Genomic DNA, 24,790 nt, shown 5'->3' on the forward strand with positions numbered 1-24,790 from the left:
ATAAAATTTATTATGAATTCAAATCTCTTGTAGATCAATTGAAAAGTCTGAAATTCAGTCTTCTGCAGAGAATACATATACACGCTTAAGATCACATTGCTTTGAAATTTTTGTATAGTGTTCAATCACATGGAGTAATTAACATTTTCCTTTGCCATTAAAGATTATTTAAAAATATGAACAATAACATACTATATATTCATTCAGTCCCCTGCAGATAAGACATTTCTGCTGTTTCCAGCTCTTCTAATTTATAAAATATATATGTAAAATGATGATAGGATAGGCTACTCTTGTATTTGGTTATAGTCAGCTCTCAGTATCCAGAGAATTGGTTCCAGGATCTGTGGCAGATACCAAAATCCACAGGTGCTTAAATCCCATAGTTGGCCCTCCACATCCACATCTGCAGATTCAGCCAATTTTGGATCATGTAGAACTGTAATGTTTATTGGGAAAAAATCTGCATACAAGTGGACTCATGCAGTTCAAACTCACATTATTCAAAGATCAACTGTATTATGGTGAAATTTTTTTTTTCAAATTAACATTTTATTATAAATGAAATATCTCAATTTTTATGTCAGTTTTTTATAATACTTAATTCTTTATTTTGTTAACTATTCTGTTAGCATTGTTTTTTATTTATCTTGTATATTCAAGATTTATAATATAACCCATTTCAGTATTAAATGAGTGATTTAAATTTCACTATTAAATAATCATAAGAAATCAAAACAGATGCTAGGAAATTATATTCAATTGAACATTAAAAGCATAATAACCCAGAGAGAAACAGCATTTATTCACAAACTATAGATCTTGTGATAATAGAAATGATAATTTACCTTTTAGGCAGAAACAAATCTTAAATGGCAATTATCACTGCACTTTAAGTCAGAATTTTTATTTTTTTAATATAAATTATTTTAATTGGAAGCTAATTACTTTACTATAAATGGGATTATTAGATAAAAAGGATAAACCTCTGGTGGCTCAGAGGTTAAAGCATCTGCCTGCAATGCGGGAGACCTGGGTTCGATCCCTGGGTTGGGAATATCCCCTGGAGAAGGAAATGAAACCCACTCCAGTATTCTTGCCCAGAGAATCTCATGGACGGAGGAGCCTGGTGGGCTAGTCCACGGGGTCACAAAGAGTCAGACATCACTTTCACTTTCAGGATAAACATTCAAAGGTTCCTGCTGTGCTATGCTAAGTTTGCTTCATTGTGTCCAACTCTTTGCCACCACATGGACTGTTAGCCCTTAAGGCTCCCCTGTCCATAGGATTTTCCAGGCAAGAATACTGGAGTGGGTTGCCTTTTCCTGCTCCAGGGGATCTTCTGGATGGAAGGATCTAATCCATGTCTCTTACACTGACATTTCCTGGCGGGCAGGTTCTTTACCACTAGCGCCACCTGGGAAGCTACATACTACAAAATTGCTGTATTGTCAAAAAGTGGTTACTAATTTGCAGTTCCAAGAAACAATATATAAAATGTGTTGATAAGCTTATAAAAAAGCCCTAAACGCCAAACACAGTTTTTCCTTGTAAAGGATAATGTTTATTACAAAAAGAGCATTAAATAACAGTGTAAAAATCACTAAAAATTCCATAAGCCAGAAATATTAATATCCAGAGTTTCATTCTTTCAAACCATCTCTTTAATACACACATAACATATAGTTACACATACATAAGAAAAGTTTAACAAAAGTGGGTTCATATGCTGTATTTAGTACATACAGCAAATTAATTTTACATCAATTTAACTGAAGAAAAAAAATGTAAAATTTTCAACTTATAAAAAATTTTTTTCTACAAGAGAATCTAAAGACTCCTAAAATAAGGACGAGTATAGAAAACATTAGAGGCTGGAGTTTTTTTTTTTCCCAGTTTCATGTATGTTTTAGAGATCGTATGACTCCTGTCATAAAAAACTGAGTTCTCCTACTTCCTGCTTATTTCTGTACAGTGTTCAAATATTTCATTTGTCTTAACGATTTTCCATTATTTTTATGTAAAATTTCTAAAGCATTTACTACCATTTCTTTTACTGCTGCTTTTTTCCCCTAAGTCCTTAATTTGATTCATTTCTTTTTCAGTAACATCAGGCAGTTTTTCCCCCAAGTGGTTGTATGCTTATAAGCACTTGAAAACTTAAGAATGTCTATTCCCTTTATATTTTAAGGACAACCTTGGCTGGGTATAAAGTTCCCGGCACACTGTTTTCCTTAGACCTTTGGAGCCTTTTGCTTCACTGCCTTAATGGCAGTGCCTGGGGCCATCCTGATCCTTTCCCTCACTATACATGACTTGATTTCTCTGCTTGGGTGCCCATATTTTTTCTCTTTAAATCAAGGTGATTTTTCTTCTATTTGAATTTTTTAAGTTGATTTGCTCAATTCTCTTTATCAGAAATATCAGTTAATCATGGGCAAGATTTCTTTCCATGTTTTCTTATTATCTCTGTAGCTTTTTCCATTTTTTATTTCCTCCGATCTGTTTTCTCTGTGCCTTATCTATTTTGTATTTTCTAAGGCTTTCATTTTCAGTTTTCAAATCTTCATTTCTTCAAGCTCTGCCATGCTTACTTTCCACCTCTTATCTTTTAATCTCTTTGAACTTGTATTCTTGCATTAAAAAAAAACATCATTTTATCTTTTTTGAATCTGTAGAAACTTGTTCCTTTTTTTGGCTAGGAATGACCAGCATGTGAGCATTTTTTTCTGATTAGTGCTTATTTAAATTTAGATCTGCCAAAAATAATGGAAAGGGGCTAGAGGAATGAACTTTGTTACACTGGAAGCCTCTCACCAAATCCATTGTTTCCTTTGCCCCTGAGAATACATATCCCTTCATTCTTTAGTATTAAAAGGTCATCATGCCCAATGGCAAACTTTTTAAAGCAGTATAATTCAAATTGTGGGGAGTATAAACCATTTAGTGATTGTATACCCAACGGTAAAACTGATAATGAAATATCAGAATGTATTTTGCATAAGGAGTATCTTCTTGAAATCTGTTTTAGTGCAGAATATGTAAAAGTATAGAGGTAAGATGTAAAATATGTCTCAATACAGGCCAAAGAAAGTTGTAAACCTTTAGTTCCAAGGCCTCACTCATGCAGTAGGCTAGCACACAGATGGCAGAAGTGGTCCCTCAGCAAGGTTTGTCCTAAAGTCATCTGCTCTACAATTCTGTAGTTTATCAAAGGGATCTCCAGAGAGAGAGGTTTGACATGTCCCACTCTCAAGTAGGCTGTCAGTGTGTAGTTTACGCTTGGGAAGGTTTATTTTTGGTATTAAATATTACTGGGGTTTAGGGTGGGTTTCTACATTTTTATACTTTAAAAATATACTTTTAAAACTAATATACTGGATGATAATTTGGTTGGTCCATAGGTCATTCAGCCAGAATACACTTTTTTTTTTCGATTTAGAGCACTTTGATAAAAGAAATAACTGCTAGGACTCTATGTAACAGATTCAAATAGAGGCGCTTACATTTAATTTTTAAAGACAGTCCTATATATAGTTGTATGATGAACCATAATAACTCTTATGATTTTATTAGCTCAAATATTATCAGGAGAGCAATTATTGAACAACATGAAATCTCACATACAATCCCCAAACTAATATTGATACTAAAGTCCTTAAGTTCAACAAGCAATAGGATATTCAGCCTGTAACTAGATATGACTTCCCAAGAAACTGGATCCTGTGTGGCAGTTGGTCTTCACAATTGTTGCCAGGGGCAGAGCTGCAGGAAATCAATTTTTTTTTTCCATTTTAAAGGAGGAAAGGTGAGTACAGGTAGACAGAACTCCTCTAGCAAAGATCCAACACTCTCTTGATTATCAATACCCATGGGCACTATTTAATCCTTATTTTGCTTTGTCCTTAGCATCCTTAACCCCTCTCTCCCATTTCCTCTACCTTTCTGAAATGATTCAATTTTCAGTCAGTGTTTGCCCTTCTTCTTCAACAGAGTGAGTGTTGCTTATGATTCTACTACTGGTTTTCCTTACAAATGTACGCTCCCTGGGCATTGCATTCAATTCTACACCTTCTACAATTACCTAAACATTGTCAATTCAGCGTTAGATCACTAGCTCAGCTCCAGTTCTTATTTATAATGTCTGGGCTTTATCTAGATATACCGTAGCTGTCTCAAAGTAAACTTCAAGTTAAGCTGAATGCATTCTTTTCTCCCTACTACCACAATTCTCACTACCTGCCCCTCTAAAACCTGGTCTCTTCCTGCTGTATTTTCTGGTTTTGTGAATGGTGCTGTTGTTTAGTAACTCAGGTTAAAACCCTGAGTGGCATTAGATATTTTTCTCTCCATTGAATGTTTTCACCCTGGTTGCCCTACTGCTACTGCCTAGTCTTGACAGTATCAACGCTCACAGCATAAAGGTGCTGAGCACCTTAATTTGGAATTCAAGGCTATAGGGAAAAAGAAACACTATACAATAATGCTATGTAATAGGTGTCAAGTTTTACTCTTTGTTGAACGTTTAATGCAACTGGATTAAATAATCCAGAAAAAGCCTTACAACTGAATTCATTCTTATAAAGTTGCTGATAACAGGTCAGTTTTCATGTTTATTACCATTTGCTGCTGCTGGAAGTAAAACCTGGAGCTAATATATTTTACCGACTTGGTTTTTTTAAGGGAACAGCAAGCAGTAGCCCGTATCTCAGAATTCTCGAAACAGTTCTAATCTCAGTGTAAACCAAAACTAAAACCACAGAAAAACAGGAAATGGGTGTGTCAAATTTAATAACAAAAATAACAATGTGGCCACATTCTCCCCTTGTTTCATACACCCTATTTGAATCCATTCTACCCTCATAAATTTCAGTACAAACAAGGCTGATTGTACAAAGAGGCCAAAAGCAGCTCAGTTCAGGAAGCATTATCTTTCAAATGTGTGGATTACATACAATTCATAAAGAGATACAAAACTCAGCACCTCTTTCATGTTAAAAAAAAAAAAAGTGAAAACTTGGTTTAAAAAAAAATCTAAAATACTCTCATAGCTGCCTGGGACTGAGTAGATCTTCTACGTAGACAGATGCCTTCATCTCCACAGAAGGCCACTTGTATTAAAACCAAACTGAGTCCATTACTCATTCCCTCTCCGGCTCTTCTTGTGGCTTTTCTTAGACCTGAAATGGTGACACATACAAATCATTAAATTTACCAGCTGTTTTAGGAGCTGAGTAAGGATTTTTGAGAAAGACTGATACGTGCTAACACTGATGGGGACAAAGACAGTCAATATTCATTAAATGTACTTGGTGTTTTTATGTTTAAGAGCAACACTGAGTTAGGCATTACTCTCCAAAATTTACCATTGAAGAATTGACCTCTGAGAGATCGAGTGCTTCCAACAGTGTACAGTTTCTAGAGGTATCTAATGGAAGCTTACCAAATGAAAATGACTTATCCAGTGTCACTCAACTGCTAAGTATTAAAAATTGGGACTGGGACTTCCCTAGTGGTCCTGTGGTTAGGCATCTGCCTGCCACTGCAGGGGACACGGGTTCAATCCTTGGTCCAGGAGGATCCCACATGCTGTGGGGCAGCTATGCCTGTGTACCGCAGCTTCTAAGCCCATGAGCCCTAGCGCCTGTGCTCTGCAATAGGAGGGGTCACTGCAGTGAGAGGCCTACACACCGTGGCTGGAGAGTGGCCTTCGCTCGCCACAACTAGACTGGGCCCAGGAGCAAAGAAGCCCAGTGTGGCCAGAAGTAAATATGTTTTAAAAAATCTTAAAAGCTGGGACAGAGTCCCAGGGCTCCTGAGATTAAGGCTCATGCCTCTATCCAAAGCCGCAATCCTACAGGAAAAATAACTACATACGTATATATAATTCTAATAATTTTCAGGTCAAGAGACCACTTCTTCCTGTAATTAAGGAGAATTCCTAAATTGTATTGATGGAGATTATATCTCCATTAACACAAGGTCCAACTGACTTGTAATTGGGACTTTAATTTGTGAATAAAGACTTATATTCTTAAGTCAAAATAGAAGTTAATCCATACCTTTCAGGAGATTTTGAGTGGCTCCTGTGCCTGTGACTACGGTGATGACCTGGAGAAGAAAAAAGGCTATTCAGTGTACCAGTTTCTACCCTCACACTCTCTGCTATTTCCCCTAGTTCATTTTTGGCTTGTGATAGGGACACCTTGTTGGTAGTGAAGAACTGAACCCACTTAGCCTTCAGGGCTTTATGGCTAAATTTCACTACCACCACACTGGGTATTTACCACTACTTTGTCATGTCTTACTCCTATAATTTCAGACAAAAACTGAAGCTCACCATCCTATAAACAAAGCTGATAAATGACAGTTAAAATGTGAACTCTAATTTTCAAATTCTATGTCCACTTCCTTTTCTAGATAGTAATAGAGTAAGATACTCCTGTATTGTAGGAGGCTAATTGCTCCTATTGCATTTCTTTATTAAGACAACCAACAGCAAGCAAAAGGCCCCAATGCTATACCTGGGGACTTGGAGCGGGATCTGTGCCGTCTATCTCGGGACCTGCTGCGATGACGTCTTGGACTCTTGCTCCGATGCCGTTCTCTGCGAGGGGAGGGGCTGTGGAAATGACTGGTCAGACTCCCGTATCTGTCCTGACAATATAAACACAACAACATCCCCCCTCCCCAAATCTCTATCCTTCATCACAAGTCACTAAAGGCCTACCTCCTCCTTTTGGGAGACCGACTCCGCCTATATGGAAAGAAAAAAGAGAAAAAAGAACCTTAGTAGGTGCCCTGGACACTGAAAATTGCAAAAATTGCCCCAATTCTTAACCCAACTCTGTTATCCATGTCTTTGTCATTTAACTTTAAGATTGGCCATGTGACTTGCTTTGGCCAAAGGGGTGTTTGTACATGTGATGCAGATGCTAGAAAGATTACTTCATGGTTGGGCTTGTTCAGTCTTGTGTTCTGCCACTGCCATGGGAACAGGCCTAACCTAGCCTAGAATGTGACACACACACAGATGAACTGCTCCAGTCATCATAGCTAAGGCCAGCTACACTAGCCAACAGAGAATATTGCAAAACAAGTGAGTGACCATAGCTTATACTCAAAAAACTGCCTAAGCCCAGATTAAATCACTGGCCACAGACCTGTGAATTAAATAAATGTTTGCCACTGAGGTTTTGTGGGTGGTGTTTTTGTAGCAATTAATACATTGGTGAGCACACATTATCCATAGGCTAGCATTTTCCTTCCATGAAGTCCAAACTTCTACACTCCAGTGCTTAAAGTATCCCTGGAATATGCCAATGCCTAAGGCCTTACCTTCTGGGAGACCGACTCCTACTCCTCCGATAGCGTAGTGTGGGAGAGCGACGGGGTTTGTCCAAGTCTCGGTAGCTTCTCCGGCGATGATCAGGTGATGGCACTCTTTCCAACTGGAAAAGAGAGGGTCTGGGTCAGTGATGAGCACAGGCTTACAGAGAGCCAACTAGGAGCATGGCTTATACCCTCCTCCCCATCCCATCCCAAATTCCACCTCTAACTGACTTTAAAACACAGTACTCTGAATATATATGGGATAACACTAAGGACAAGAAAACACATTACCAAATAAAAAAATCAAAATCTAATAATCCCGTTACTGTTCTTGTGCTGGTACCATTATTCTGGAACTATGTAAGAGTAATGAGAGCTAAGTATGCTTATCTCCTAAGAAGTTAGATTTCCAATGTGAAAGAAGAAATAGAGATGTAAGACTGATGAGGTTAAATATATTGTATTTTAAGCTTACAATTTCTTTTTCCTTTAGCTTTATCAACTGTAAAGTCCTAGAAACACCATGTAGCAATGAGCCCAGACTGTGGTCTCTGAATAACATATCTCAATTAATGGAACTAAGAGCTTCTTGGAAAAATGGCAACTTTTAGGTCCAGGCTACAATCTTAACAAGACATAACAAGAACATGTCATTGTATCAGACAGCAAGGGGCTGAAACTACTATGATTGTTTCAAACAGTTAAGTTGAGGGGCCCCCACTGGCCAGACAGAGGGCAATCCAGCACCAACAAGGACAATAATGGTCCAGACACCAAATATATTTAAATTGATAAATTCAAATGTTACCAAGGGCAAATCTTCTTAGGAGAATACTATAAAATCAACTCATGATTTTAAAACATGACAAAGGGAAATAACTTATCTTACTTTTCTTATATAAACTTTATAAAAAAAAAACCTAAATGTTGATTTGGGAGGTTTTTTTAAAAATATCATTATTTTACAACCCTTAATGGATCTATGCAGAGATCATCAAGTGGATCCTAATATTACAAAAAGAGAGCAGACTATTCCATCCTGGAGGAAGTACACTATACCTATGAAGTAGTGTTGCTTCACTCCAAAAACCCCAAATCCAATTAAAGACTCAAGAACTAGTTAACAGAAAATAAAATAGACGAATGAAATATGAGATATATGATGGCCGTGATCTGCTTTGAGATAACTGGTGCAGGACAACTGAGTAGATGTGGAGGAAACAAAATAGCTGAGCTGATCACTGTTGAAGCTAGGTGATGGGTAAATGGAGGTTTATTCTCTCCATTTTGGTATGTGATTAAATTTTCCATTAAAAAAAAAAAGAATGCATGTTTTTGGTTCACTCACCACAGAAAAGCCCCTCAGCCGTGCCTGGCTTTCCATTAATGAATGACTGTGCTTCCCTTAACACTTATCTTATATGGAGCCTACTAAGCTCAGAGCTACACTTTCATCTGTACTACCTTAGTATCCACAGGCCAGAATTTCTTATATTTCCCCCTAGCTTTTTCTACACATGTAATTTTAATCACAAATGTTTTAGATCTTAAAAAAAAAAAAAAAAAGCTTACTGTAATCGTTTCCACGTTATCACATACATTTTTTTCTGGCTGCACCAAGTGGCATGCAGGATCTTAGTTCTCCTACCAGGGGGAACTAAGTTAGAACTTAGTTCTCCACACCACCCCACTCCACAGCGGGAGTCTTACCCACTGGACCTCCAAGGAAGTTCATTTGTTATTTTTCATAATACTTCTAATGGTGGCCTAATACTGTTGAATTGTTAAAAATAGTTTACCTGACTGCTCCCTGACAACTTGCTTGTTTTCAAGTTTTCAGCATTTTAACAAATAGTGGAAGAACATGACTATGCAGTAGGTGGTTTTTATTTCCCTAAACGAGGTTTACTTCTTAGTATGCATTCAATTATGAACACTATTATTTTTGTCCCAAGTGTTTAATAGCTACCACTTATTATGCAATTATAATGTCCCAAAGCTAAGGGCTCTATGTATGTAATTTCATTTAATACTCATAAAAGTCCTAAAAGAAAGGTATCATAATCCTTGCTTTATAGAAGAGAAAATATATATGGAGATTATATAATTTACATAACATAAGGCCACTAGTAAACAGGAGAGCTGAGATACGGATCATGTACATTTAACTCTAGGACCCATACTCTCAATGATGAAATACTGTATTTTGGGGTTTTTCTTTTTTGGTTAAAACTAAAGACAGTTTGAACACAAAAAAAAATTCCCATTCCCTGTAATTCTCCCTCCTTCAACCCTTAAGTTCCCAGGTGCCTGACCTTCTCATCTTCTTCTTCCTCCTCTTCACTGGACTCCACGTCATCCATGTCTTCTTCTAGAGCACTAACCCGAGGCTCCAGCTGTTCAGCTTCCTCTAGCACGTAGCGTTTCTACAGAGAAAACAATGAAAGTTACAGAGGGCCCTTCTATCTCCTCTATGTCCTGAAGCTCCAATACTGGGCTTCTGGAAGTGACAGAAAACCTATGGCACAACAGCCGAGGCAATTTCATTTCAAAGACATCCCAGACACAGATATTCTTAGAGACTTTAGCATACCTAAGATCTATATATATTTTTAAGTTTCCCTGTAAAGAGATAAATACAAAGATGAAGAGAATATCACTTTTCTATTGCCTCTATTCCCTGTGACCTTATACTCCAAGGTCACTAGAGTATCAATCAGTATAGCTGTAGCCTTGAATAGAAATTATGGGCTTCACACACAAGGGTCAATAGTTCAAGACAATGTTGGCTGGGACTTTGCCAGGAGCAGCTCAGACCAGAATCCACTAAGAGATTCACTAAGACTCAGTCCACTGTGGGGGTTTGGGTCCTCCTGCTCTTGAGTAGCACCAATTCTCTATTAGACCCAGGATTTGGGGAGCTGTCATGCATTCTGAACAAGGCTCAGGATATAAACAAACCACCTCCTAGTTTCATTTTCTTCTAAGATGTGACTTAGCAATCCTAAGTGACTAAGGACCTGAAAGGCAAAGGTGAGTTCAAAACAGACAAAAGGACTGGCTGGGTCATAAGACCCTTATGGTTTTGTTTTTGTTTGTGTGTGTGTACACGCCAAGGACATACAGATCACTGGATAGCCCTAAAATAAATAGTACCATTTGTACTCTTATTTTGCTCTCATTCATCCCTAACAAAATTCTATAAAGGTTAGGAGAAATGAGATAAAGATGCCATTCAGTGACGTGAATCCCTTGAAAAAGGGTTCCTTGGAAAAGATCACCACAGTCTGGGATCTAGGACTGCATCAGACAGGGCATCCAGAATCCCTGATGCTCACCAGACTTGGAAGTGATCAACGTCAATGTATTAACTTCCAGTATTTGTGTTTGATAAAATTAGAATTCATTCCAGAGCAGCTCCCTGCCAATGCCAGGGCACATGAGAAGCTATGCCCTATGGATTGCTTGAAAGAAACAAATCAAAGCTAAAGGTAGTCTTAAGGGTCACTTCATCCAGCACATAGAGGCCCACACCAGAACACACCTCTCAGTGATATGGTAACATGTATCAGTCATATTTTAACTTTCCTCTCCTCAGTGAGGTCTGCTTTGCGGTCTTTGCTTCTGGACTCCAGCAGACTACCCCATTTGCATCAACACTCTTGCTCAGAGATGACTGGATTTAGAAACCTTAGTCACAACCTGACTGTAGTTCAGAGTATATCATTTTTTACAGTATTTCTAAACTTAATAATCATAGCTAAGGATAAAATGTGAGAACTGGACCCTGAAATCAGGTTTTCAGATTTGAAATGTCATCCTTTTCACTAGTCTATAATAATCAATATGGAAAAAGAGAATGTTCAGAATTACTTTCTATGATTTTCTGTAACTGAGTCACTCTGGAGGAAGAGTGGTTCATTGTACTTATCTGTGAGCACTACCAACTATCTTCATCCATCTGCTTTGCTGCCTCAAGAAAGTTTACCTTACCCATTTATCATATTTACAATCCATTCTGTACTCCACATTGATGTTTTTCAGGTCCCTTTGATCTGTTTTTTATTGAGGTGAAATTCACAATGTACACAATCAGCAATTTTAAAGTGTAAAATTCTTCCATCACCACCTCTCACTAGTTTAAAAACTTCCTCATCACACCAGAAAAACATGCCATACTTATTAAGTAATCCTCATTTCCCTTCCCTGAATCCCCTGGTAACTACTAATCTCTGCTTTGTCTCTTATGTATTTACCTTGTCTGAACAGGCAATTTGTCCTTGGAGTACAAAATGAAACAGGGCAAAGGCTAACAAGAGTTTTGCCAAGAAAACACTGGTCATAGCAAGCACCTTCTTCCAAAAATACAAGACATGACCCTACACGTGGACATCACCAGATGGCCAATACTGAAATCAGACTGACAAGAACAAGACCTGGAACTGACTGGCTCAGATCATGAGCTCCTTATTGCAAAATTCAGGCTCAGATTGAAGAAAGCAGGAAAAACCACTAGACCATTCAGGTATGACCTAAATCAAATCTCTTACGTTTATACAGTGGAAGTGACAAACAGATTCAAGGGATTCGATTTGGTAGACAAGAGTGCCTGAAGAACTATGGACAGAGGTTCATAATACTGTATAGGAGGTGATGACCAAAACCATCCCAAAGAAAAAGAAATGCAAGAAGGCAAAATGGTTGTCTGTGGAGGCTTTACAAACAGCTGAGAAAAGAAAAGCAAAAGGCAAAGGAGAAAGAGAAAGATACATCCATTTGAATGCAGAATTCCAGAACAGTGAGGTAAGAAAAGCAAGCTTTCTTAAGTGAACAAGGCAAAGAAACAGAGGAAAACAGAAGAAAGACTAGAGATCTCTTCAAGGAAACTGGAGATACCAAGGGAACATTTCACGGAAAGATGGGCATGATGAAGGACAGAAATGGCAATGACCTAACACAAGCAGAAGAGATCAAGAAGAGGGGGCAAGAACACACTGCTGAAGAACTAAAGAAAAAAGGTCTAATGACCTGGATAACCAAAATGGTGTGGTCACTCATCTAGAGCCAGACATTCTGGAGTGTGAAGTTAAGTGGGCCTTAGAAACCATTACTACAAAGCTAGGGGAGGTGATGGAATTCCAGCTCAGTCATTTCAAATCCTAAAAGATAATGCTATTAGTGCTGCACTCATTACGCCAGCAAATGTGGAAAACTCAGCAACGGCCACAGGACTGAAGAAGTTTTCATTTCGGTCCCAAAGAAGGGCAATGCCAAAGAATGTTTAAATTACTGCACAACTGCACTCCTCTCACATGCTAGCATGGTAATGCTCAAAATTCTTCAAATTAGGTCCAACAGTATGTGAACCAAGAACTTTCAGATGCACAAACTGGATTTAGAAAAGGCAGAGGAACCAGAGATCAAATTGCCAACATACACTGGATCATAGAAAAAGCAAGGGAATTCCAGAAAAACAACTACTTCTTCTTCACTGACTATGTGAAAGCCTTTGAGTATGTGGATCACAACAAACTGTTGCAAGTTCTTAATGAGAATACCAGACCACCTGACCTGCCTCCTGAGAAACCTGTATACAGGTCAAGAAACAACAGTTAGAACTGGACATGGAACAATGGACTGGTTCAAAATTGGGAAAGGAGTACATCAAGGCTGTATATCATCAGCCTGCTTATTTAGTTTCTATGCAGAGCACGTCATCCAAAATGCTAGGCTGGACGAATCACAAGCTGGAATCAAGATTGCCAGGAGAAATATCAAAAACCTCAGATATGCAGGTGATACCACTCTAAATAAAGGCAGAAAGCGAAGAGGAACTAAAGAGTCTCTTGATGAGGGTGAAAAGAGGAGTGAAAAATCTGGCTTAAAACTCAATATTCAAAAAACAAAGATCATGGCATCTGGTCCCATCACTTCATGGCTAACAGGGAAAAAATGTTAACAGTGGCAAATTTTATTTTCCTGGGCTCCAAAATCACTGCAGATAGTTGACTGCAGCCATGAAATTAAAAGATCCTTGCTCCTTGGACGAAAAGCAATGACAAACCCAGACAGTGGATTAAAAAGTAAAGACATCACTTTGCTGACAGAGGTCCATGTAGTCAAAGCTATGGTTTTTCCTGTAGTCATGTACAGATGTGAGAGTTGGACCATAAAGAAGGCTGATCTCCGAAGAAGTGAGGCTTTTGAATAGGGGTGTTGGAGAAGACTCTTAAGAGTTCCTTGAACTGCGAGGAGATCAAACCAGTTAATCCTAAAGGAAATTGACCCTGAATATTCAGTGGAAGGACTGACTCTGAAGTTGAAGCTCTAATACTTTGGCCACCTGATACAAACATCCCACTCACTGAAAAAGACCGATGCTGGTAAAGACTGAGGACAGGAGGAGAAGGGGGCAACACAGGATAAGATGGTTGGATAGCATCACCGACTCAAGGGACATGAGTTTGAGCAAACTCTGGGATATACTGAAAGACAGGGAAGCCTGGCGTGCTGCAGTTCTTGGGGTTGTAAAGATTCAGACACTACTTAGCAACTGAACAGCAAAAATGCTATGTTGACTTTTGATCTTTAAATTATTCCTTCTTGGCTTTTATCTAGCAAGGCAAGGTGGGATACAGCAAACTGATTCAGAATTACTGAGCTACAGCAGCATCAAAAAGGAGATCTTAAGTTCTGGGTCTTCCCAATTTGGGTTTCTGTGGTTGCTTAAAACTCTGAAGAATCTGTTCCCATGCCCCATCTTAAACACTGTCTGTGGGACCCTTTCATCAATGCTACCAATTTTACACAGAATATCAGAATCTGAGAGTCAAAGACTCTTAGTCTACAGGTATTCCAATGACTTTTGCAATACATTTTACAATTTCACTGAGGAATAAGTGATACACAATAAACTAATTTTTATAGTATACAATTTGATGAGTATTGTGTTGTATACAAATGTAAGTCAATACATCAGTATAACGGATAGAGCCGCCCCACCCAATAGTTTACCTGTGCTCCTTTCGGATTTCTCATTCCCTCTCCTCCCCAATCCCTTACTCTATAGCTAGGCAACCACTGTTCTTTATTGTCACTATAGTTTACATTAGAAAGGAATTATACAGTACATACAATTTTGTGTCTTTTTTCACTCAGCACAATTATTTTATGATTCATCCATGCTACTGCTATTTATCAACAGTTCATTTTTGCTGCTGAGTAGAGTCAGATACGACTGAGCGAGTTCACTGTCACTTTTCACTTTCATGCGTTGGAGAAGGAAATGGCAACTCACTCCAGTGTTCTTGCCTGGAGAATCCCAGGGATGGGGGAGCCTGGTGGGCTGCCGTCTATGGGGTCGCACAGAGTCGGAGTATTAGCAGTAACAGCAGTATCATTGTATGGCCACATCATTCACTTGATGGACATTTGGTTGCTTCCAGTTTCTGGCCATTACAAACAAAACTGTTAAGATTATCTGTGCTTAAGTCTTTGTGTGGACATATGCTTTCATTTCCTGAGTAAATTCCTGGAAGTGGAATAGCTGGATTGAATGGTTTAGAAACTGCCAAACTTTTCCAAGTTTGGTTGTTCCAGTTTATATTGTCACCAATAGGCTCTGGAGACTACTAGTTCCTCCACATCCTCACTAACACTTGATACGATCAGTCTTATTTTACACATTTTATAAGTATGTAGTGCATATTTCTATGCTTTTAATTTGCATTTCCCTAATGATTAATGTCTAGTCAAGGCTATGTCAAGTCTATGGTTTTTCCAGTGGTCATGTATGGATGTGAGAGTTGGACTGTGAAGAAGGCTGAGCGCCAAAGAATTGATGCTTTTGAACTGTGGTGTTGGAGAAGACTCTTGAGAGTCCCCTGGACTGCAAGGAGATCCAACCAGTCCATTCTGAAGGAGATCAGCCCTGGGTGTTCATTGGAAGGAATGATGCTGAAGCTGAAACTCCAGTACTTTGGCCACCTCATGCGAAGAGTTGACTCACTGGAAAAGACCCTGATGCTGGGAGAGATTGGGGGCAGGAGGAGAAGGGGACGACAGAGGATGAGATGGCTGGATGGCATCACCGACTTGATGGACATGAGTTTGGGTAAACTCTGGGAGTTGGTGATGGACAGGCAGGCCTGGCGTGCTGCGCTTCATGGGGTTGCCAAGAGTCGGACATGACTGAACAACTGAACTGAACTGAATGATTAATGATATAGAACACCTTTTTATGTGCTACTGGTCAACTATGTATTTTCTTTGGTAAAAGATCTGTTAGAATTTTTTGTTCATTTTCCCACTCGGTTGCCTTCTTTTTAGTAAGTTCAAGAGTCGTTTATAAAGTACAGATTAAAGAACTTTTATGGATATATGTTGTACAAATGTACTCTTCCAGCCTGTGGCTTGCCTTTTTAGTTTTGTAATAGTATCTTTTGAAAGGCAAGTTCTTAATTTTTATAGTCAATTTATTAATTTTTAATAAATAATTCACGTTTTATTATAGGAATTTGTCAAACACAAGGTCACTAAGATTTTCACCTATGTTTTCCATAAGTTTTCTGCTCTTAGCTTTTATGAGTCTATTATCCCCTTCAAGTTTATTTTTACATATAATGTGAGTTAGGGGGACATTCATTTGTCTCATATGGGTATTTAATCATTTTAGCACCATTTGTGGAAAAGATTATCCTTTTTCAATTGTTATTGCCCTAACATCTCTGCAGAAAACCAACTGACCATAAACATGTACTATACACTTACTTCTGGTTCTTTCACTTTGTCCCGCTGATCTGCTTGTCTAGCTTTATGCCACCACAACACTGTCTTATAATTAGGTAGCGTTTGTCCTACTTTGTTCTTTTTCAAAGCTGCTTTGGATATTCCAGGTCCTCTCCATATTCATATACATCTTAGAATCAGTTTGCCAAGTTCTATCAAGTTTTATTTGGATTTGGATTGGAACTGAATTGAATCTACAGATTAATTTGGGAGAACTGACAACAATTGTTAAGTCATCGTCAGATATACCATGAACATGATATATCTCCATTAATTATGTCTTCTTTAACTTCTGTCAGTAATGCAATGTTTTATATTGTTTAAAGTCTTACACATTTTTAACAAAATTATCCATAATTACTTTATAATTTTTGATGCTGTTATAAATAGTATCTTTTATACAAAATCTCAAATTTAATTGTTCCTAGCTCATGTACAGAAACACAACTGACTTTTATACACTGACCTTGCACTCCACAATTCTGCATAAATAGATGACTGGATAAACAAATTGTGGTATATATACCCATGCAACAGAATATTATTCCTATCGAGCAACAAATGAAATAAAAAACTGTTAGTATATGCAAAAACATGGATATATTCCAAAATAACTATGTTAAGTGAGGAAAGATTAAAATATTCTTTTTCTAATTCATTTCCTATTTAGGTTATTACAGGGTATGGAGCAGAGTTCCCTGTGCTATACAGTATTGGAGGATATTCAGTCAGTCAGTCAGTTCAGTTGTCAGTTGTGTCCGACTCTTTGCGACCCCATGAATCGCAGCACACCAGGCCTCCCTGTCCATCACCAACTCCCGGAGTTCACTGAGACTCACGTCCATCGAGTCGGTGATGCCATCCAGCCATCTCATCCTCTGCCGTCCCCTTCTCCTCCTGCCCCCAATCCCTCCCAGCATCAGGGTCTTTTCTAATGAGTCAACTCTTCGCATGAGGTGGCCAAAGTACTGGAGTTTCATCTTTAGCATCATTCCTTCCAAAGAACACCCAGGGCTGATCTCCTTTAGAACGGACTGGCTGGATCTCCTTGCAGTCCAAGGGACTGGAGGATATTATTCTAAGTGAAATAAATCAAACAAAGACAAATACTGTATGATATCACTTACATGAGTCTCAAAAAAGGAACAAACTACTAAATATAACAAAGAAGTAGACTCACAGATATAGAGAACAAACTAATGATTACCAGTGAGGGGAGGGAAAGAGGGAGGGAATTAAGAGGAACAAATTATTCGAAATAAAATAAGCTACAATGATATATTGTACAGAGCCACTGTTTTATAATAACTATAAATGGAATACTACCTTTAAAAATTGTGAATCACAATACTGTATACCTATAACATATAATATTGTACATCAACTACACTTCAGTTAAAAAAAGATTTTGAGATCCACGGTGTTTTATAATGCATGTGTATAAAGAGATCTTTACACACATGTTATTGTGTACTGTGTATGTATGACCTTTATCTCTTACCTGCAGCCGGGGCAGAATGATATCACAGACTCTCTCGCTATGCAGTAGTTCATCAATAAATTCATCTACATGCATCAGCTCAAACTCTGAAAGAAAAACCATAAGCTCAAGTAACTTGGAAGTAAGTTTAAATAGCCAAAAAGTTAAAAAAGTTTAAGACTCTTTATGTAAGACATCTAACAGGGTATTTGGTATAGAAAGTGTGAACTCTCTGCAGTTTCCCTCTGTGTGTGTGTGTTAGTCACTCAGTCGTGTCTGACTCTTTTGACCCCATGGACTGTGGTCCACCAGGTTCCTCTGTCCATGGGATTCTTCAGGCAGGAACACTGGACTGGGTTGTCATTTCCTTTTCCAGGGGATCTTCCTGACTCAGGGATAGGACCCAAGTCTCCCACACTGCAGGTGGATTCTTTACCGTCTAAGCTACCAGGGAAGCCCCTTCCCTTTGCCTACACATGCACTAATAAAGCTACTACAGTGTGGCAATTAACACTGAATAGATTACTGTCAAACCTGGGCTCAACCTACAGGCTTTCACTGCCTTGTCACCACCACCAATCTTCAACCAGTCAACTCCCCTTTATTGAGGCCATTTATGTGCCATGCTTCTTCTAGGAACTGGGAATAATGGGATGAATGAAGCTGTCCCAATTAGCAGGAAAGACAAGCATAAAAAGAAGCACAATAAGTCCTGAATTACAAAAGGGTAATGTTTTTGAATAAAATTTACAACTCAAGTATAGCATCTCCTGTGAACCTACTAAGTTCCTAAAAATAAAATATCTATCTTTTCCCCTATGTGGGTCAGCAAACTTTATTAAATGAACGTATAACTGATTTGGGGCTTCCTGGGTGGCTCAGTGATAAAAAATCTGGCTGCTGATGAAGGAGACGTGAGTTTTATCTCTAGGCTGGAGAAGGAAATGGCAACCCGCTCCAGTATTCTTGCCTGGAAAATTCCATGGACGGAGGAGCCTGGTTGGCTACAGTCCACGGGGTCACACATAGTTGGACATGACTTAGCAACCGAGCACATGTGGCAACCTGACTTAAGATATTATATTAGTTCCAAGTGATAGTGATTTGCTATTTTTAAGAATCATGTATCTTACATGGTAAGTGGAGCAACAGCTTTTTAGAATTTCTATGGTAAACATTACCTTAGTTTAGTGGTTCTCAACCAGGGGTGTTGCCTCTCCAACTATGGGGTGCTAACGGCCTTTAGTGAGTTGAAGCCAGGGATGCTGTTAAACATTCTACAATGCACTGGACAGCTCCCCATAACAAAGAAATATCTGGCCCAAATGATCACTAGGTTTAAAAACCCTATCTTAGTCTAGCATAATATAGTCATAAACAAGTAATCTCATGATGGCCAGGACCATGTCCATCTTGTTCATCACATTATTTCCAGTATGTAGCACAGTACCCGGCGCAACATTGTCACTTAGTATGTATTTATTCAAATGAATAAGTAAGCTAACAAAAGTTTGAAGAATAATACCAAATTCTTAACCTTGTACTCCTTAATGTAATATTTAGAGGGTAAAGGCCAATGTTACTAATCTTTTGTTATGACACTAAGTGAGAAAAAGTTCTGATTGCATTATCTGAATCCCATTTTACCATAAAATGTGTCTCTTTGTAAAAGGTATAGAGCTGCCCCTCCTGGATATACTTATGTTTTAGGAAGATTCCTACATAAGTATGAGCACACTCAGTCCATGTATTACAGGGTGAAGTATCATATAACAAAGGCCAGTAGAAAGAACTGTGAAGGTCCAACAAATGGAAAACAAAGGTCATTCAGAAGCTAGATCTTACGGGATGTAGCACATGATGCAAAGCAGGGATTAACATAAGATGCAGCTGGAAAGATAGGCAGACAGGGGCAGACTGGGTGAGGTTGACAGGAAGCTAGTAGTCTAATGCAGTATTATTACTCCCCAGGAGAGATGGAGGACCTGACTGAAGACGCTAACAATCTGGATTATGTGATGCCAGAGATACTGGTGAAATAAAAACTGGCTCAGGGATGAAGGCCTAGATACTTAGCACCATACTCACCTCCATTTCGGTTCTGACTCTTGATTTTTCGATAGTCATTGTATAGAGGCTCCAAGTACTTGTAGCAATCAATCGCAGTGCCTGTCAACCTCATGTAAAGTGCTCCCAGCATGCGGACGTACCTGACAAATAGACCACAGTGAAACAAAAGGCCATTCCACAAAGTTCCTGAGTTTTACCAGTAGCTTTTCTCATGATAGCAGTGGATAAACAAGTTCTTTTTTCTCTTTGGCAGATGAGAAAGCTACATTTTTAGAGGTAGCATAGGGCAGCAGAAAAAATAGCTAAAATATGGAAACCTGGGTTCAAGTTCTCATTCTACCACTTACTGGCTGCAGTGACTTGGGTTATAATGCTCAACTTTCACAGTCTATTATATTATCTGTAGAACTAAGATACAACCTATTTACCTCATGGGATTATTTTAAGAATCAAATGAGATACTGAATTTAACAACAGAAAGTAGAGATTTATTTATTAACAATATAATTTACACAGATTGCTACTTGCTAGAAAGCAGAATGCTGATTATGGAAAAAAGTCAGTCATCTGGGTTCAAATTTTGATTCTATTATTTACTAATTCTGTAACACTAGGCAATTTACTTTTGCTTTCTCAATCCTTGTAAAATGATAGTCCCTAATTTGATGGCTTGGTATATTAAGTAAAAAATGAATAAGATGCTAAGCGAGGTATATAGCACAGAGTAAGTACCTAATAAAAGTTAGTTATTTTCTAGCCATTAATGTTTATAAGATTCCTTTATTTTCCCTTTCTCCTATACCCCAACTACCTACTCAAATCTTCATTTCAATAAACAGTAGGCATTTGAAATTCATTTCCTTATATGACAAACAGAATACAGTGGCGAAAGAAATGGACTCTGAAACCAGCTTTGCCACTTATCAGCATTTGACCTTGGGGAAATCAATCTCTCTGTGCCTAAGTTTCATCCCCTACATAATGGGGATAATAATTTTACAGGGTAGTTGTGGAGGTTAAATAAATTATCCCATGTAAATTTCTTAGAATAGAGATTGGCAATAACAATCTATTATTACATCTGTCTCCTGTTCTCGTCTGTGAGCTCCTTGAGCAGCTTATCTTTTGGGGCCAGATACCATGCAACAGGCACCGATAGAGATTTACAGCTCTTTCTTCCTTAATCCTCACATCTATACTGAGTTGGTAATATTGTTTCCATTTTACAGGTCAAGAAAGTAAAATTTAGAAAAGAAAGTAACTTCTCCAAGGTCACAGTTCATAGGTAATAGGGTCTGGACATGAACCTACAATTAACACAAATGTTTCCTTCTTCTTTACCACACTTTATGTTGCTTTCTTCATCCTTAAGTATTCAGTGCTACCAACATATTTGGCACTAACATCTGCTTAATATATGTCAGTGAGTTTTGTGAAATACTTTTTTGGAAGAAAAGTCACCAAGGCTCAGAAAGTAAAGAAGAAGGTTAATACAATCAAAACAGACAAAACAAAAACTCAAGGGGCTCAAGAACAAAATACTGGAGTGGGACTTTGGAAATGAGATACAGTGTTTTCACTTCTTTTAACCAAAGCCAAATTCTGAACCACGAAATTAAAATATTTATATTAGCCAGTAAATATTTCACTCACTTGAAATCTTCATTTTTTATAAACTCTACAATGATATCCTTCTCGGGTTGAATCTGAAGCATCTTCAAGGTTAAACACAAAAAAGGAGTTGGCTTTATGTTGCCACCGTAGACACCACCCACAAATCTTAACTCCATGGCTTTATCGACTACAAGTTCAGCTAAAAAACAAAACAGAGTGGCATTGCAACATATTAGGACTAAGCTTTTACAGGTTTGAAGTGCAGAGAGTTAAAGTTAGTTCAAAATTTGGTGCTCCTGAATTAACAGCTTAATATTAGGAGAACAAGTGTGTATTAAATAATAACAGCAGCCAATATACACTGAATTATATGCCAAGTACTCTGCTAAGCATTTCATATTACCTCATTTAATCTTCACAAGTCATGAGGTTAAGTTCTAGCACTGCCCTTGTTTTCAGCTAAGGAAAATGAAGGCTAAGAAAGGTTAAGTGATGTGCTCAAGATTCACAGCCAGAAAGTGGCAGGGCCTGGATTTTAGTTCAAGAAGTCTAACTTCAGAGTCTGTGCTTGTCACCATCATGTTACAGGAAAAACTGCCAGATTAAATAAGAGTTAGAAGGACGAAAACTGTAACAAACCACTCCTCAATAACTAGGTAACTCTAACTAAAGTTTATCTAGACAATGGGGATAATAACTTTTCGATGTTGTCATCAAAATCAGACACCAGTTTTGTAAACTAGGGCAAGTCATTTCACCTCTGGAATGAGAAAAGGCCCCCAAAGTAAATCTTACATGACTCCAAAATTTAATGGCGACTCAGAAAAACAATATGACGCCTCCGTGGACACATAGCTAGGGTGATGGCAGCGCAGTAACAGCACAGGAGTAATTAACAGTGGTAACAACTAGCACCACTACCACCCCTGATTACTGAGTACTTTTATTAATATATAGCTGTAGCTAAATATACATAGCATCACCGACTCAATGGACATGAATTTGAGCAAACTCGCAGACAGTGGAGGAGAGAGCAGCCGGGCAGGCTACGGCCCAGGGGGTCACAAGTCTGACACTACTTAGCGAATGAATAACAAGCTGTAACTATATACCAAACACTTCTTACACACTATTTCCTGTAATCCTTACGTTTCTTGGGTTAAATCATTTAATCCGTAAACCTTTGATGTGGGTATTACTGCGCTCGTTTTACAGTAGATGAACTCATGGTTCACGGGGGAAACACAGGTACCAAAAACAGCCAGAATTAAACAAGTATCAAAGACGACCTGGAAGATTTCTTTTAAAAACATATATTTATATTAGGACTGGGACGTGAAAATATTTCAAATGATCCAGATTTGGGGGTAATAAGATTATAAATTTGGTTTCGGGAATACTGACGCTCCTTTAAGACCTTCAGGGTTAACACTGGAACCCAGTAAGTTCTCATTAAATATGGAATGCCTCGAAGAAACGACCTGTGACACCCTTCCGAATAAACTCCTATCAGGTCTATCTGTGTTCCCAAAGCCCAACACAACACTAGGCACAGAATAGGCGCTCAGATTCTTCTGAATGACTGAAAAATTCTCCCTAAATCTCACCCCCAGTGGGCCCGTCCTATTGTACTTCTCCGGAAAACTGGGCCATGGGACGACGGGGGTTGGGGCAGGGAAGGGGGGTGTTCAGCACGCTCTTGCTCACCTGTAAGTCCAAAGCACTCCTCTTTCCAGTATTTGGACTCATAAATTCGCGTCCGAATGATTTTCTCCACCAGATACTGAGGGTTGGTGCCGTGGATGCTGTGCGCATCTTTTACCGTACGGTTCGCCATTTTAGAACGCCTGACGTTCTATTTCCGTCGGGTCCTTTAAGACGTCACATCCAGGTTAAAAAAAACCAGAGAGAAAAGATAAGGTTGGAGGAAGTCTCACTAAACGGTTCGAGCGTCCATATTGAACCCGGAAATGTTTTCGAGTTAGGAACTTTCTTCGGCGAACGGCTTCGCAGACCTAATCAATGATGGCCGCGGCACGTTGGCGGGTGTACGTCGTGCGTCCCCTCCTTAGATGGGCGGGGCGGAAGGTCTGGCTGCTGACGGACTATGGAGACACCCTGGGGGCGGGGCTACAGCGTTTGGCGCGAAATTTCCTTTTCTCCACCTTCTTTCCATTCCTAGTGAGGCTTCCGTTTCGGCGTTTGTGCGAGCCTGGCAGCTGTAAGAAGAGTCCCCCTGGGGCAGGTAGATTTGCTGCAGTTCCACGAGCTCTTGAAGCGGGGACGCTGGAAGGAGGCTTGCGCCCATCTCCAGCAAGCTTTGGCGCCCGGTGAGTGTGGCGTCCCGGGCTGGAGAGGGACCTGAGCCGCGGGACTGTGGAATTTGTTCTCTGCGGACTCATTGAGCCATAAATCCATTCAGCACATATGTACTAAACGCCTGGTAAATGCCAGGTACTGTTCTAAGTGCATTAGGAGCGTCTTACTTTCCACATGGCGATTTCTAACAGCTTTCTGCCTCTGCCGGGGATTGCGATCTTGCAGTGGGAAACCGGAAGCCAACAGCGGAGAAGCGTGAACACTCCTGTCCTCAGCTCCTTGAGACTATCAATATTGACCTGAGTCATATGAACCTTATATCCACATGGCCCGTGGGAAGCAATCGCATCCTTCTTCCTTTCAGGGTAGTGTAACAAGCACCACAGGGAAGCGGAGCCGCAGAGTTATTACTCGATATGGATGTCGCTATTGCTCCCAGAGGGAAAAAGGGGCTAGTCTTAAGTCCCTTTTCGTGACTAAAGGGCCTGAGCTCCTACTCATATCTTTTCCCCTAAACGAGCTGCTCTTAACTGCAGTGGCACCTCTTTTACTTTCTCTAGTCTAACCCCGAAATAGAAGGGCCTTCTCTTCTGGCAAATTGGAAAAAGCACTGGACTTAGAGAAATGAGATGCAAGCTTCTTATCTTGGGCTATCTGCCAAATTGCAATGATTAGATATGGTAGTTTTCTATTTTGGTTGTCTGTAAAAGTGGTACCCTCTTCCCTACTGTTTTGGGTACATGTGAATGCCACTGGAGGTTTTTGTGCGAGGTCATGTTTATCAAGTCCCTTTGCAACAGTTTTTAATGTAACAGGGCAATATGCAACTTTAGAAGGTTTCTGAATTCCTTGAAATTGAACGCAGAATTTTGTGTGAATTGTTTCATAACATTCATCAAAGTATTAAAAAACAAAACCAAAAAAACCCCACTGTCGCTTATAAATAAATGCAAGGGGTTAGGGAGTGGGGAAGGACTTTCCTGGCAGTCCAGTGGGTGAGACTTGGTGCTTCTACTGCAGGGAGCGCGGATTCGATCCCTGGTTGGTGAACGAAGATCCTGCGTGCTGTGGCCAAAAATAAATAAATTTTTTTTAAAAAGAGTGGGGAAATAAATCGACCATTTTGCATTTTCTCACTTCATCCTCAGTGATCGTAGAATAATGCCCCCAGCACAGAATGGATGATTA

General features: G+C 39.1%; 2 protein-coding genes across 3 annotated transcripts in view; one reads left to right on the forward strand and one right to left on the reverse strand.

Moving 5' to 3' along the window:
• Positions 1 to 1,541: 1,541 nt before the first annotated feature.
• Positions 1,542 to 23,139, reverse strand: PRPF38A (pre-mRNA processing factor 38A). The gene is given in 10 exon segments (NM_001075307.1): positions 1,542 to 5,180; positions 6,063 to 6,111; positions 6,525 to 6,622; positions 6,731 to 6,757; positions 7,339 to 7,451; positions 9,648 to 9,758; positions 17,621 to 17,706; positions 19,688 to 19,809; positions 21,323 to 21,482; positions 22,991 to 23,139. Coding segments are annotated over 10 exon segments (939 nt in total). The 5' UTR covers positions 23,121 to 23,139; the 3' UTR covers positions 1,542 to 5,137.
• Positions 23,140 to 23,188: 49 nt separating this feature from the next.
• Positions 23,189 to 24,790, forward strand: part of ORC1 (origin recognition complex subunit 1) — a 37,425-nt gene continuing 35,823 nt past the window's right edge. Inside the window, exons 1-2 of one of the 2 annotated variants that reach the window (NM_001014918.2) lie at positions 23,189 to 23,331; positions 23,466 to 23,613. The gene's annotated coding sequence lies outside the window, so the exon portion shown is untranslated. Of the gene's footprint in view, positions 23,332 to 23,457; positions 23,614 to 24,790 lie in introns of those variants that run through there. The other variant, XM_024988221.2, reaches the window with a different exon arrangement.

Source organism: Bos taurus, chromosome 3 (genome assembly GCF_002263795.3).
Source record: "Bos taurus isolate L1 Dominette 01449 registration number 42190680 breed Hereford chromosome 3, ARS-UCD2.0, whole genome shotgun sequence".
NCBI lineage: Eukaryota > Metazoa > Chordata > Mammalia > Artiodactyla > Bovidae > Bos > Bos taurus.